We start from the raw sequence: 14,442 nt of genomic DNA, 5'->3' as shown, positions 1-14,442 counted from the left end.
TACTGAATCATTAGCAAAGAATAAATACACATTTTAAATAATATAAATTTAGAGATAAGAAGTGGAAATAGAGCCGGGCGGTGGTGGCGCACACCTTTAATCCCAGCACTCGGGAGGCAGAGGCAGGTGGATCTCTGTGAGTTTGAGGCCAGCCTGGTCTACAAGAGCTAGTTCCAGGACAGGCTCTAAAAAAGCTACAGAGAAACCCTGTCTCGAAAAACCAAAAAAAAAAAAAAAGAAGAAGTGGAAATAATACAAGATTTAAAAAAGGAATTCTAGCCGGTCGGTGGTGGCGCACGCCTTTAATCCTAGCACTCAAAGGCAAAGGCAGGCAGATCTCTGAGTTCGAGGCCAGCCTGGTCTACAAGAGCTAGTTCCAGGACAGGCTCTAGAAACTACAGGGAAACCCTGTCTCGAAAAACAAAACAAAACAAAAAAAAAAGGAATTCTGCCCAGGTCCAGAATCCCTAAGTTTCCACTTAATTTCTAATTGATTTGTAGTTTTTATTTTTCATAAGGATTAAAAGTCTCTTAAGAGATATAAAATGGAAGGAAATGGAATAAATTAAAAATAAATGATAAACCATTATAACAGAAAATGAAATAAGGTCAAAAGTTGCAAAATAAAGCCAACATACTTTACAAGTTTAATTTTTGGTGAATAAAAAATTTTTTAAGCTTTCTAGGAGATAACTCAATTACAGAAACCTCACTGGTTATTCTACTCACTACTTATAAGATTTAAATCCAAACCACCCAACTAAACAAAAAACAATTGCTTTAAAGTATTATGACATATTAAGTCAATTTTTTTCTGCATAAAAGATACTAGCATAGTGTCACCAAAGATTATCAAATACATCCTTAGAAATGATAATAACACTGTTTTCATAAGGCTGTTTCCTAGAATATCAGTTCACAAAGCTGACATCAGGATCCCACCACAGATTTTTCACTTGTTAGTTAAATTCAGAGAGTGGATAGTGGAGAGAGACCTACCCGTGTGTGATGCCAGAACAGCTAGTAAGAACAGCTCCCAAACATGTTGGAGAATACAGTTAAAGATGTGTTACATTTGTTTATGCTGTGGAACATTTGTTTAGTGATGTAAAGATGGTTGCATTCTTTTATGTGCATTTGTTTAACTCTGTAAAGCTGTGTTACTTTGCCTGCCTAAAAATACCTGATTGGTCTAATAAAGATCTGAACAGCCAATAGCAAGGTAGGATAAAGGATGGGGGGGGCTGCCAGGCAGAGAGAATAAGTAGAAGAGCAAGGCGTAAGAGGAGGAGGAGAGGAGGATGCGAGAGGCCAGCTACCAGCCAGTCACAGAATAGGAAGGAAAGAGAGAAATACAGAAATAGTGAGAGGTAAAAGTCCAGAGGCAAAATGTAGATGGATAATTTAAGTTAAGAAAAGCTGGCTAGAAACAAGCCAAACTAAGGTTGGACATTTATAAGTAAGACTAAGTCTCTGTGTATTTATTTGGGAGCAGGGTGGTAGGCCCCTCAAAGAGCAAAGAGTAAAAACAACCAAATCAACAACCAGCCTGTCCCACACTGGAGAGGAGAGAGGTGCACATCACACACAAGGACAACATTATTTTTAGTAGTAACTTTAGCTTTCTACTTCAACACATGGGCAAGCAGGTCCTTAAAGTTCCAATCCACACAATTTTATCTTACAAAATTTCCAGGGTACACATATCTGGTCTGTTTAGGGACGTGCAAGGCCTTTCTGTGTTCCTTCTACCCGAGGAGAGGGGCATTAGCTAACGGCACCGCTAGGATCAAGAGTAAGACTTGTTACCACCAACAGTCGTGGATCTGGTCAGAGAAGGCTGTAATAAAGCTTCTTCCTCATTAAATTGTTTCTTGAGTTCTTCAACAGACTCCAAGTGGATCTGGAGAAACTCTGCTGTGGCTGCTGCTGCTGCTTCCTTAACAGGATCGATCATCCTCTTCAGAAGAACCAGGTCATCCTTGTGAACTTTCAAGCAAAGCTTTTCCATTTCTCGGATATTGGAGCGGAGTTGCTATGAATGAAAAAAAAAGAAACATTACCATCACCATCTCTCAAGGTAAGACCTATTTCTTCTCAGAATAATTTGCTACAGTGGTTTTGAATGCAAATTAGTACATATTGTCTACCACAGAGGCATACAATTTTCCAATTTCCCTCATCTCTCTTGGCTGGCCAAATCCAACATATTTAGAGTCCATGCCCTCAAACTTTGAATGTATATAGTCATTTTTCCTTTATTACATGTGACTACTACACTAAAAAATGCTGTACAATTAGCACTGTGGGACACATACAGAACTAAAATATTCTAAGGACCCACATAATCTGTATGGTTAGGTCACAAATATAATTTCTGATAAAAGTAAACAATTTCAAAATGAGTAAAGATAAAATGAAAAAGAACCAACAAATCAAAAGATAAAAGCATTTAATAGAGGCTAAAAAGATGGCTCAGAAGTTAAGAGCAGTAGCTGCTTCTAGAGGACCCAGGTTCAATTCCCAGCACCCACATGGCAAATAATAACCCTCTCAACTCCAGTTCCAGAGGACCTGGTGACTTCTACTGGGTTCCATGTGCGCAGCATGCATGTGGTGTATAGACATACACTCTACACATAAAATAAAAATAAAATATTTAAAAAGCACATAAAGAACAAATGATATAATCAATAATATCAAATATAAATTAAATATTTTATAAAATAAACATTATTTTAAGATTGGATAAACAAATAAAAGAGATACATTTAAACATAAAAACAAAATGGTTCAAACTAAAAGAGTAAAAAAAAGTCACATAAACCCTAGCATTCCTTTCCCAAGAATGACTACAGCAACATTACTGTCAGATAAACAGACTTTAAAACTAACACATTACCAGAAATAGAGAACCACTTTATAATAAGATTCTCTTCAGAAATATATAACAACACAGATGGAATACATATCATACAAAAGCTGACAGAACTACAAATTGTTTCCTTTCTATATGTGTATGTGTCAGTTTGGATGTGTGTGGGTGCATGTGGTAACGAAACACATGCATGTGGAGGGCACAAATTTGATAGCAAGTGTCTTTTTTTGTAGTTCTTCTCCATTTTCTGAGGCAGGGTCTCTGACTGAACCTGGAGTACACTATTCCAGCTAGTCTAGCCAGACGGCTTGTTCTAGGCATCCCGTCTCTGCCGCCCGAGTGCTGTGGTGACAGGTGGCCACCCTGCCTGCCTGTCTTTGGTCCTTATGCTTAGGTGGAAAATGCTTTATCCACTGAGCCATCTCCCCAGCCGAAAGATTTTAATTCAATTCACAGTCATAAAGAAAGGTCTTAAAAACCACAGTAATTAATAAAACAAATGGCAAGGGTATATTAGGTATAAAGTGTTTGAACAAGAAAGTTAACACAGCATGATGTAAGTTGCTTAGAACATTAACCCATATACTAAAAATATAAACATAAAAAAAAAAATGTTGGCCGGGTGGTGGTGGCGCACGCCTTTAATCCCAGCACTCGGGAGGCAGAGGCAGGCGGATCTCTGTGAGTTCGAGACCAGCCTGGTCTACAAGAGCTAGTTCCAGGACAGGCTCCAAAGCTACAGAGAAACCCTGTCTCGAAAAACAAAACAAACAAACAAAAAAACCAATGTTAAAGCAACTTTCACAAATTTCAAAAACATTGACTGCATGTACTCTGAGCATAATTAAGTTAAATTTGAAATCATTAATGAAAATATATCTATTGTGTGTATAGAAGTAAGAAAGATATTTCAAAATAGTCTGCAGGTAAAGAAAGAAGTCACAATGGAAATTAAAATCCTATGGCCTGAATGCAAAGAAAAGTAATACATATTAAAAGTTGTAGTGCTCTGTAAAAGAGTTAGGAGTATACTTCTCCAAAGATAGACATATATTAGGGCTAGGCTATCACTCGGGGCTGCTAAGATATTCAGATGGGTAGGACCTGTAGTGTCTGAATAAGAACTGTCCCCATAGGCTCATATATGTGGATATTTAGTCATCCAGGGGTGGCCCTACTTGAGAAGAATTAGGGGTGGCCCAGCTGGAGAAGGTGTGTCACTTGGGAGTGGGCTTTAAGGCCCAGTGGCTCTCTTTTTCTTCTTCTCTCTCTCTTGCTCCTGCAAATCAGCCTTTCCAGAACCATGTCTGCCTGCGTTCGCCATGTTCCCCACATCATGACGGTAGACTAACACCCAATTAAATTCTTTCTCTTATAAAAGTTGCCTTGGTCATTGAGTTTCTTCACAGCAACAGAACAATGACTAAGACAGTTCCCTTTCCTTCTTCTTCTCTTCTGTCTTTTCCTTTCAGATGCTTGATTAAATTTCCTAACAATTCGGGTTCCCTTACCCATGAGCAACCATCCTCTTCTCTATTCTAAGCCTCCCCTCCATGCAGTTGACATATACAGCTTTCTCTGGGCTTTTCTTTTATTTGAAAAACAAAAAAGAATGGATACAAATTAGCAAGCTAAATATCCATCTCAAGAACCCACAAGAAAAACAAAAGCAAAGGCAAATGTAAAAAGGAGAGAAGGACACAGATGTGAGTAAACTTAGACAAAGAAATGGATACACAGATTAACAAAACAGAACTGCTTTTGGGAAGAGTTAAAACCCATAAGCTTCACAAAAGTTGTTTTAAAAACAGACACAAATTACCAAAAGGGGGCATTACTACAAATCTAAGAGAATTAAAACGATAATAAGAAATTATGAATAAGCCAGACGTGGTGGTGCACACCTTTAATCCCAGCACTCAGAAGGCAGAGGCAGAGCAGATGGATCTCTAAATTCAAGGCCAGTCTGATCTACAGAGAGAGTTCTGGGAGTCAGGGCTACACACAGAGAGACCTTGTCTTGAAAACAAAAACAAAAGGAATTATGAATAAATTTATGTCAATAAGTTAGAAAAGTTAGATAAAATGGAGAAATTTCTACAAAACTATAATTTATCAAACTGATAAAAATCAAAGACTAAATGGTCACATAAAAATTAATTTTGTTTTTCTTGTTTTTTGGGATAGGGTCTCAACTAGTCCAGGATTGCCTCAATTTTGCTATGGAGCTGAGGCTGACCTTGAGCTCCTTGATTCTCCTGTTTCTACCTCCTTCTACCTTCTAGAGATTGTAGGCACCTAGCTACTACTAAATAAATTAAATGTATATATTTTTAAAATTCTCCTGCCTGTTCCTTCCCCATGTTAAAACAATCAACCAAATTGTTTTTAAACAACAAAACCAAAACCAGCAGAAACTGTGCCACTGGTTCGTCAGTTTTACTAAATATTTATAAGAAATTATACAAATTCCTCATGGGAAAGAGTCAAAGACTTGACACCAGCAGTCAACAAGAAAAAGAAGCTACTCCCAGCAAACTCATGCAGTTTCACATAGTGAGTGAACAGGCCCTCTTCAAAAGATGGATTAGAAGATACTGTAACAGGCAACAACAGCAAAGTGCAAGCCCGTCCCAAAGACACACTCTGCTTAATTCAGTCTATAATGTTCTGAAACAGGCTGAATCAAACTGCTGTCTGAAGGAGTCGTTTGGTGACAAATTTAAACAGAGAAGATGGGAAGTATTTGCCATGAAAGTCAGGGTGGGTGATGCCTCTGGTGAAAGGTGGTGGTAACTGAGATGAGGCCACAGGGCCTTCTAGAGTGCTCGCAGCTCTCCATTTTGGTACATAAGTGTACCAAATGTACTAAGTGTAATTATTCAGGAGTATATTTATGGTTTAAGTATTCTATAGTACATTTACTATGTTTCAGACTTTAATGTTTTTAGAAAAGAAATTTATATTTATCTAAGTGAGGTTGGTTATAGATATGGTTTTATCTATATATAGATAGATAGATAGATGGTTGAAAACATGATGCAGTGGAAATCTAACCTGTGGAGGTATGTGAATTATTAGCCCATGAATCTTTTTTCTTTCATTGGGTAGAAGAAGTAATGAAAGAGACTACTTATTGGGGTTGAATTCTGACCTACCAACATAAACCCATGCTGTAGGGAGAAGCCCTGTGAGAAGGCAGACATCAGCATGGAGTGACTGATAGTCCACAAAAGGAATACTGCAGTTTGTGAGTCCCAGGGAAAGTTCATTTTATCAGCTTCAAAGAAAAAAATCTGTATAATACCACAAGCATAAATTATTGTGATAAGATTTTAAAAGAAAGAGAGAAAGGGTTTCACCTTCTAAAAAGTGAACTTAAGACACTATAAGGGTAAATAAACCCCACATAAGAAAAGAAAGTGACATCTAAGGAATCAGCTATAATTGCAGTTCAGGGTGGGAAATTCAGAATCTTGAGACACTTACCAGAAGAGGGCAGGGAGGGAGGAAAGTCAAGTGAACCCAAGAGTGGTGTGAAACAAGGAGAATCATGCAAGTAAGAGCCCAGAATGAGCGGGGGCTGGTGGAAAAGTTAAGAACAATAAGAGGATATAAAAATACATGTACAGCAAGAACAAGAGAGAAGTCTCGGGCCCACTGCTTTGGGGCAGATGGTGTAATGCTAACAGATGATGTAGAGAGCAGAACCACTTAGCTCCTGTTTTGCTTTTGGTTCTGTATTGAGGAAATTTTCAAAATTGCAAGGGGGCAAGAAACATGCCCAAAGGAAATCTGTGTTACTACAGAGATGTGGACAGGCTTCACAAAGGAGTGGCTTGGTGTTTTCTCTGAAAAACAGTCGTAGGGAAGCAGGACGTACCAAACACAAAGCCCTCTTGGTCTGCATTTTGGACATCTCATCGTTTCCATATTTAACAGCACTGGGCCAAACTAGCTTACATACTGGGCGAAAGCACGGGGCCAAGTGAAGTAGCAGCATCTGTCCTTCCCAGAGGGAGACAGCATGATGCCTTAGATGTCATTCGCCCCATCCTACCCTATGCCAAGTAGGACAGAGGTCAAAGATAAGAGTCTAGATTAATCTCATAAATATTTTAAAGCAAAAAAAATCAAGTTAAATTTCTCTGAACTCACAATAACCTAGAGTAACTTCCTTTCTATCCACACCAATTAGGAAGCTGCTTCTTACCTGCCATTTGCTTCCTCCCTTGCTCTCCCTGTTGATTCCTTCCCTCTGAACTGTTGTCTGTTTGCCTCATTATCACCCTTTTCTATTGCCTCTCCCCCTACCCAAACACCCCTTTTGGAAATAAAAAAGTAGAGCCAGTGTTCCCCTGCCTCCTAGTAAGATCATGAAAGGCAAACTTCACATTTACCAAGTCCTTGACTGGTTTTACTTTTTTGCATCTGTGTAGCTTACAGAAACTGGGCAGACTTCCTACAGGCAGTATCCTCCCAAATGAGCTCTGAAATCTCCTGACCAGTCTGCTCCCAACAAGTTCCATGTCTGTGGAGAAGAGGGGCTGAGGACATTTCTATAAAGGCCATGCTGGTTCTCCAGTGACTTACACAGTTTCCAGCACCTTCACTCCCTTGTAAAAATTGGCCACAAAAATCTTCCTTAATGCTAATATTCCTTACTCCAGAGAAGAACGGTATTAAGCCTACTCTACTTGTAGTTTCAAAACCCCAGTGACTGGTTGGCTTATCCTGTTTTCCAAAGACAGCAGAGTCCTGAGATTGGAGCACTGGGGATAAAAGAAACACTGTACCCCTGGAGATGCCCAGGAGCTACTGTTACAGCAGTGCTCGGTGAGAAATGAACTAGAACCTCGAAGTGGGGAATCCATACAAGGCTGGAGAAAGACTCATCTGAAGAAATTAAAAGAAATAGTGCACAGCACTCCCACAAGGCAGGAGGCAATGCTTATCTTCTCCACCAGCAACACTGAAAACCTTTCATCCTTAAGACCCTGAGGGGCACTCAGAAGGCAGTCTGGAAAGATGGAATAACTGAGCAGACTGAGCACTGAAGCAAATAGCCTTCAGTCAACAAATCATTAAAGTATGACCTAGCTTACCATATTGTTGTGGGAAGTCCTTCAGACAATTGCCTTTTAGATACCAGCCTACTTTGGGCATGGTCTCAGGTACTATAAGTGCAGATGAAAATCATGTGCAACCCTTTTTTTCTGTTTCTGGTTCCCAGTGCACACAGAGGACTGTGGATCACTACCTTTACTATGAGTTTATCCCCAAATAAACAGACCTTTATTATACTTCATTCCGGGCTATTGAGGAACTCTTTTCACCATCTTTGTTATACTCCCAATTCCAGGCTATTGTAGAACTCTTTAGTATGGCTACAATTTGGTGCCCAACATGGGGCGGCATCTAAAAGGCTATTGGCTAAGGAGTTCCCAAAACACCACATTGGTTCTAAGTAACTAGTGATCTAATGACAAGCCAGAACAAAACTCAAGAAATATTATAGGAACATAAAAACATACAACCATTAACTAGATCAAACATCATCAGACAGATATAGAAACAGGAGAACAGGAACCATAATGAGGAGAGTAATCACAGATCCAGAATAGACCTGATTTAGGATACAGATCCTAAAGCAGTAGAAAGGCATATTAAGTTATTATAACCACATTACATAAGTTTGAAAAATTAAGTACCAATAAGGAAGATAATTAAAGAAATCCAAGTCAAAATTCTCTAGGGATAAAAATTTCAATGTGTGTGAGATGACAATATATTAAAGGGACTAATGACAGATGACACACTACCACCAGAGACAGTAAACAAAGGCAGAGCATTGAGTGTCACTCAAAATGAAAACAGAAAAGGAAGCACCTTTTTAACAGCTGTGCGGTGACAGTAAAGCAAAGGCCACACATCTGGAGTTCTTGGAGGAGGGAGGAAAGAGGACAGAAGAGCATACTAAGAAGAAAATAAAGGCAGAAAATTCTCAAAATCAATGCATCAGTAAACTGAGAGTTCAAAGGCACTCAACAAACTGAAAGAACGTGACAGAGAAGAAAATGCACCAGGTCCAGTGAAAGTCCCCAAAGCTGCGACAAAAGGAGAGTAGCAAAGGCAATGGGAGGACACCTTATAGAGGCACAAAGATGGGCTGAGGAAGATTCCACAAAACACAAACAATCCAAATGTCCACTAACAGTTAAACAGATAAACTATGCTATATTCACATAATGCAATGCTATTCATTAATAAAAAGAAATTAAATATGGATGCATAGAACAAGAGGGACAAATCTTGGAATATTCACAGAGTTAAAGAAACTGGATTTTATGTTGTATGATTATGTTTTTCATATTCTGTATAGACTATATAAAATTCTAAGAATCTCCTACTTAGGGCACAGCAGCAGAAAGCCAGGTAGTGGTGTGAGGGTCGGGGAAGGTCTGAGCAGAAGGACATGGCAGGGAGAAGCCAAGAGGGTGCAGGGCTACAGAAGTGTAGTAAGAAGTGATCCAGGTGATAAAATCTGCATGACAGTGATTATGGAATACCTTTACCACAGAGACACAGGTCAAACATGTCTTAAAGATTAGATACTTTAAATACATATACCCTATGGTATGACAGTTAATAACACAAGAAAATTATTTGAGGAATGTAGTGAGAACTGCGGGCAGGTCTGCTTTTCGTCCCGCCCGGCTCCCGCATGGCTAGCTTTACACCCGAAATAACAACACACAAACTGTATTCATTTAAACACTGCCTGGCCCATTAGTTTCAGCCTCTTATTAGCTAATTCTCACATCTTGCTTTAACCCATATTTAGTAATGTGTGTAGCACCACAAGGTGGTGGCTTACCGGGAAAGATTCAGCATGTCTGACCTGGAGGCTGGCTTCATGGCAACTGTCTCAGAGAGGAGAGGCATGGTGTTTGACTAACTTCCCTTCTTCCCAGCATTCTGTTCTGTCTACTCCACCTATCTAAATCCTGCCCTATCACAAAGCCAAGGCAGTTTCTTTATTAACCAATGAGAGTCCTCCATCAGAGGAAGAGGAGGGGAAATATGTAGCAATAAATTACTTATATACAGTCATACTTAAGTTAGGCAAAGATTTCATTCAGATGAAGTTGGGGAATGGGAATGGGCTTTCCTAGAACTGGCAGCTTCCTTGAAAGAGAAATGGAACTGTGACAACTATGAGGATCTGACATAAATAAGCGGTAAATTCATGGTATTTATTATGGTTATCTTACAATTTTAAATGTTTCTGTGTTTAAAATATGCACATGTATTTTTTTTTAAATGTGCTTACTATTAGAGTTGCTATCCAGCAGTTTCCTATTCTATTAGACTTGGGGTAGGAATCCTCTAGTTACAATGACAGCAGGTAAAAATGTAGCCTATCAGTCATGTGGGGTGGGGTGGGGTAAGAGTATGGTGTGTACCTTCACTAATGTTGTACAGCAAATTAAAATATTCTTTCTTAGAAAGGGACTTGTTAACAGGAAGGTAATAGAACTTAAAAGCTCAGAAAGTGAACAACTCACAAGTGTGAGGAAGTTCTTAAAACTCAGGAGAGCCGGGGGCTGGAGAGATGGCTCAGTGGTTAAGAGCATTGCCTGCTCTTCCAAAGGTCCTGAGTTCAATTCCCAGCAACCATATGGTGGCTCACAACCATCACAACCATCTGTAGATCTGGTGCCCTCTTCTGGCCTGCAGGAAGAGTACTGAGAATACTATATACATAATAAATAAATAAATTAAAAAAAAAAAAACTCAGGAGAGCCATAGGCCTCTCCTGCAAAGTTATATTGCTGGGTAGAAGGGACTCTCTCACTGGCCAAGCTGCCTGAAAGTCAGAGAGCTCCAGGGAAGCAGCTTTTGTGAGTTGTCACCCCAGTTACAGTGGATTTTCAGGGATGCAGCTGCCTTCAACTCATCCACACTTCTCTAAGTAACCCTTAGTAAGCCACTGGTCCTCTAAGCTAGACTTTGGTGGAACTGTTTCTCTGATCTATTGTTGATTCCCTGTATGGGATGAGTACACATCTGCTCATCTCTTCCCAGCAGACACACACAAAAATGTGTCTAACGAGTAGTACCCTGATGATCACACTAGCCACCTTCCTCATCTGCTTGTTCCTATCCTTGCCCCTTCAAGACTACCGTTATTTTAATGGGAAAGAGATGTCTTCAGGTTGTCTTAGGTCACTAAATGCCCAAAACCTTCCGGAGCTTTCATCCCCACTCCATGTTGCTGCTTCCTGCAGGTCCTCTCATGGCCTGACCCGGCTGGAGTCTGACTTCGTCTCCCACACTCCCTCACTAGTCATCAGCAGTGGGCATGCCAAACATCCTCCCACCACAGCCTCCCCGGGACTGTCCCCATGCTTAGAGAACCCTGTTCCTCATTTTATGCCTCCCGTTTCTTCAGGGCTTTCCTGAAATGTTATCCAGAACCTTCTACAACTACTGCTTATATAAGAGTTCATTACTAGATTTTTGATCCCTAGCTTTACTTTTCTTCATGCCAAGTGTAACTATTAGTTATATTAGGTATTTATTTACTTGAAAAACTATTTTAAAAATAATGTAGAGAAAGGGGAACTCTTGGATATTTGGTGTGGAAATCTAAATTAGTACAGCAATTATGAAAAATGGCACAGAGGTTCCCACACAAAAATGATTACCCTGCGATCTAGCATTCCACTTGAAGGTGTATATGCAAAGAACGTAAAATCAGTTTGTCAAGGTGGTTTCTGTCCTTCTATGCTATCCACAGCACTGTCTGCAAAGCCAACTTATAAAGTCAACTTAAGGGCTAGTCAATGGTGAGTAGGTAATGAAAACCTGGTGGCAGATATACAGACAACTGGAAACTATACACCCCCCCGCCATAACAAAAGTGTTTGGTTTGCAGTGTAGATGAGTCTGGAGGACACTATGCCAGGCACAGGAGGAGCAATGCTAAATGATCTCATTGACATCAGAATCTAAAACGGCTGCTCTCATAGAAGCCGAGTGTAGAATAATGGTTACCAGAAGCTGGGGGAGAGGATGAGGAAAGGGTAGAGAGGTTGTTCAACAGGCACAAAACTACAGTTCTAGCATGTTCTGGTGCTCCTGTCCAGCACTTTCTCGTATGTGTTCAAATAGCTAGAGGATTGTGAATGCTGTCACCACAGCAAAATGACCAAAGTTTCAGGTGACATAACTGCCTAGCTGCATCACCACATCAACACACCCACTTAAAACATCCTACTCGGGGCTGAAGAAATGGCTCAGGGAATAAGAGCACTGGATGCTCTTGCAGAGGACCCGGGTTCAGTTCCCAGCATCCACATGGCTACTCACAACTTCAGTCCCAGGGATCCAATGCTCTTTTCAGGCCTCTATGGCTACAGAATGCATATGGTACACAGACATACATGCAGACAAAACACCATACTTATAAAAATAAATTCACTGAAAAAAATCACACTGCACAAATATGGACAGTTACATGTTGTTAAAGATAAACACTTTGCGCTGGGGATACAGCTTTGTAGCAGAGTACTTGCCTGGAATGTATAGTAAGGTCCTGGGTTCAGTCTCCAGAACCAGAAAAAAAGAATAAAATGTAAAATAAAAATAAAATCTCTTGATTCTTTTCTCAGTATTTAACAAGATTTGCAATATACAAATATAAACTATAAACTATGCCCAAACTTTAAAAAAACATATCCCCACCTGTTCAGATTAATAACTAAATTTAATAACTAGCTCTCTTCTCCCACTTTATTCAGAAATATCTCCAAATTCCTGTCTAAAGTTTGAGTTACAGTCAAACATATACTTCTCTATATGGATGATAATTGTAAAAAGCAATTATTCTAAGTTAATTGAGAATTCTGAAAAAATGGCTAATTATGTATTTGATGATTAAAAGATGAGTGGCTATGCATATATTTGCCTTCATTAAATATTGATTTAGGATTCCTAATGTGTTTTTATAACATGCAATTTTGAGAGCAAATTGTGTACAGCAGAAAACATTTGGTATCATAATAATTAATCAGATTTCTTTACAAACACGAGCACAAGTCCAGTGGTAAACATTTAAATACCACACCAAACACACTCTAGACATAGTATAATTTACTGCTAAGGGCTCCAGAGTCATAACTATTTAATTAAAATAAATCTGGACTATTCTCTATTTGCACTGTTTACCTCATAAAGGTTATTGATAGTAGTATGACATTGCACAAGTTTTAGTATTAACCAGTACCAGAAATTTTATATATGGCCATATATATATATATATACATATATATACATATACATACACATACATACTAAAAACCAAGTATTAAAAGATTGAAAATCACAGCTGGGGCAGAGATCAGTAGACGAGCACTTGCCTAGCTTGCATGGCACTCTAGGTTCAATTTCTAGCAGGGGGGTGGAGGGAGCAGGCAGGAGACTAAAATGTCAAAGGGGAACAAGGACTTAATTCATTTATTCAAGTATTTAATGAACATCTACTATTATGTGTTAAGGACCATACTTTAGTGCCTATCAAGTTGAGTTAACAGTAAGAGATTATAACGAAAATATGACTAAACATGGGAGTTGGTTCTCAATCTTCCTAAAGCTGTAGCCTCTTAATACAGTTCCTCATGTTATGGTTACCCCAACCATAAAATTATTTTCAATGCTACTTTATAACTGTAATTTTGCTATTGCTATGAATCTTAGTGTAAACAGCTGATATGCAAAGGGCCGTGGCCTGGACTCCCCTGCACTGTCACTCACTGCTTCAAACAGCAAGTCTCTCAAGTTCCTTTAAAAATATTTTTTAGGCCGGGCGGTGGTGGTGCACGCCTTTAATCCCAGCACTCGGGAGGCAGAGGCAGACGGATCTCTGTGAGTTCGAGACCAGCCTGGTCTACAAGAGCTAGTTCCAGGACAGGCTCCAAAGCCACAGAGAAACCCTGTCTCGAAAAACCAAAAAAAAAAAAAAAAATATTTTTTAGACAAGCACTAAATGTCTCTGTTCTTCTGGTTTATTTTATCTAAGAAAAACCAAAAAACAAAAAAACCCTACTATCCAGAATCCAGATAGCTAATTTTTATAACACATTTCACAGCTACTCATATACTGACTTTCATTTACTCTTCCTGAAGCTCTAAACCTCTACACAGATACTGAACTGATAGCTTGTATTGTCACCCAGCTGGGATCCCCCAAGGCAGAAACTGAGGGATACTTTTTATAACCTCTGCTATCAATCAGTGTTCCCACTGTGTGTTAAGATATAGAGGAGAGAGAAGAAACAGTTTTTCAAAATATTTAGTTTAGGACTGGGGAGAAGGCTCAGTTGGCAATGTGCTTGTTATGCAGAGTTCAGATCCCCAGCAGACACATGAAAAAGTCAGACACAGAGCATGTGCCAGGAAGCCAGCACTGGGGAGGCAGAGACACGACGATCTCTGTAGCTCGCTGGCCAGAGAGTCTAGGCAGGCTCCAGGTTCAGTGAGAGACTTGTCTCAAAAAATAA

At 39.5% G+C, this 14,442-nt stretch overlaps 1 protein-coding gene across 1 annotated transcript in view; it reads right to left on the bottom strand.

The window, feature by feature from the left end:
* Positions 1-14,442, bottom strand: part of Stx17 (syntaxin 17) — a 51,660-nt gene that overhangs the window by 17,265 nt on the left and 19,953 nt on the right. Inside the window, exon 4 of the mRNA XM_038347187.2 lies at positions 1,810-2,035. Coding sequence (XP_038203115.1) covers positions 1,810-2,035 — 226 coding nt within the window. The remainder of the gene's footprint in view (positions 1-1,809; positions 2,036-14,442) is intronic.

Source organism: Arvicola amphibius, chromosome 11 (genome assembly GCF_903992535.2).
Source record: "Arvicola amphibius chromosome 11, mArvAmp1.2, whole genome shotgun sequence".
NCBI lineage: Eukaryota > Metazoa > Chordata > Mammalia > Rodentia > Cricetidae > Arvicola > Arvicola amphibius.
Note: the sequence above shows the minus strand (reverse complement) of the source record. Positions and strands in the feature narration are given on the sequence as shown.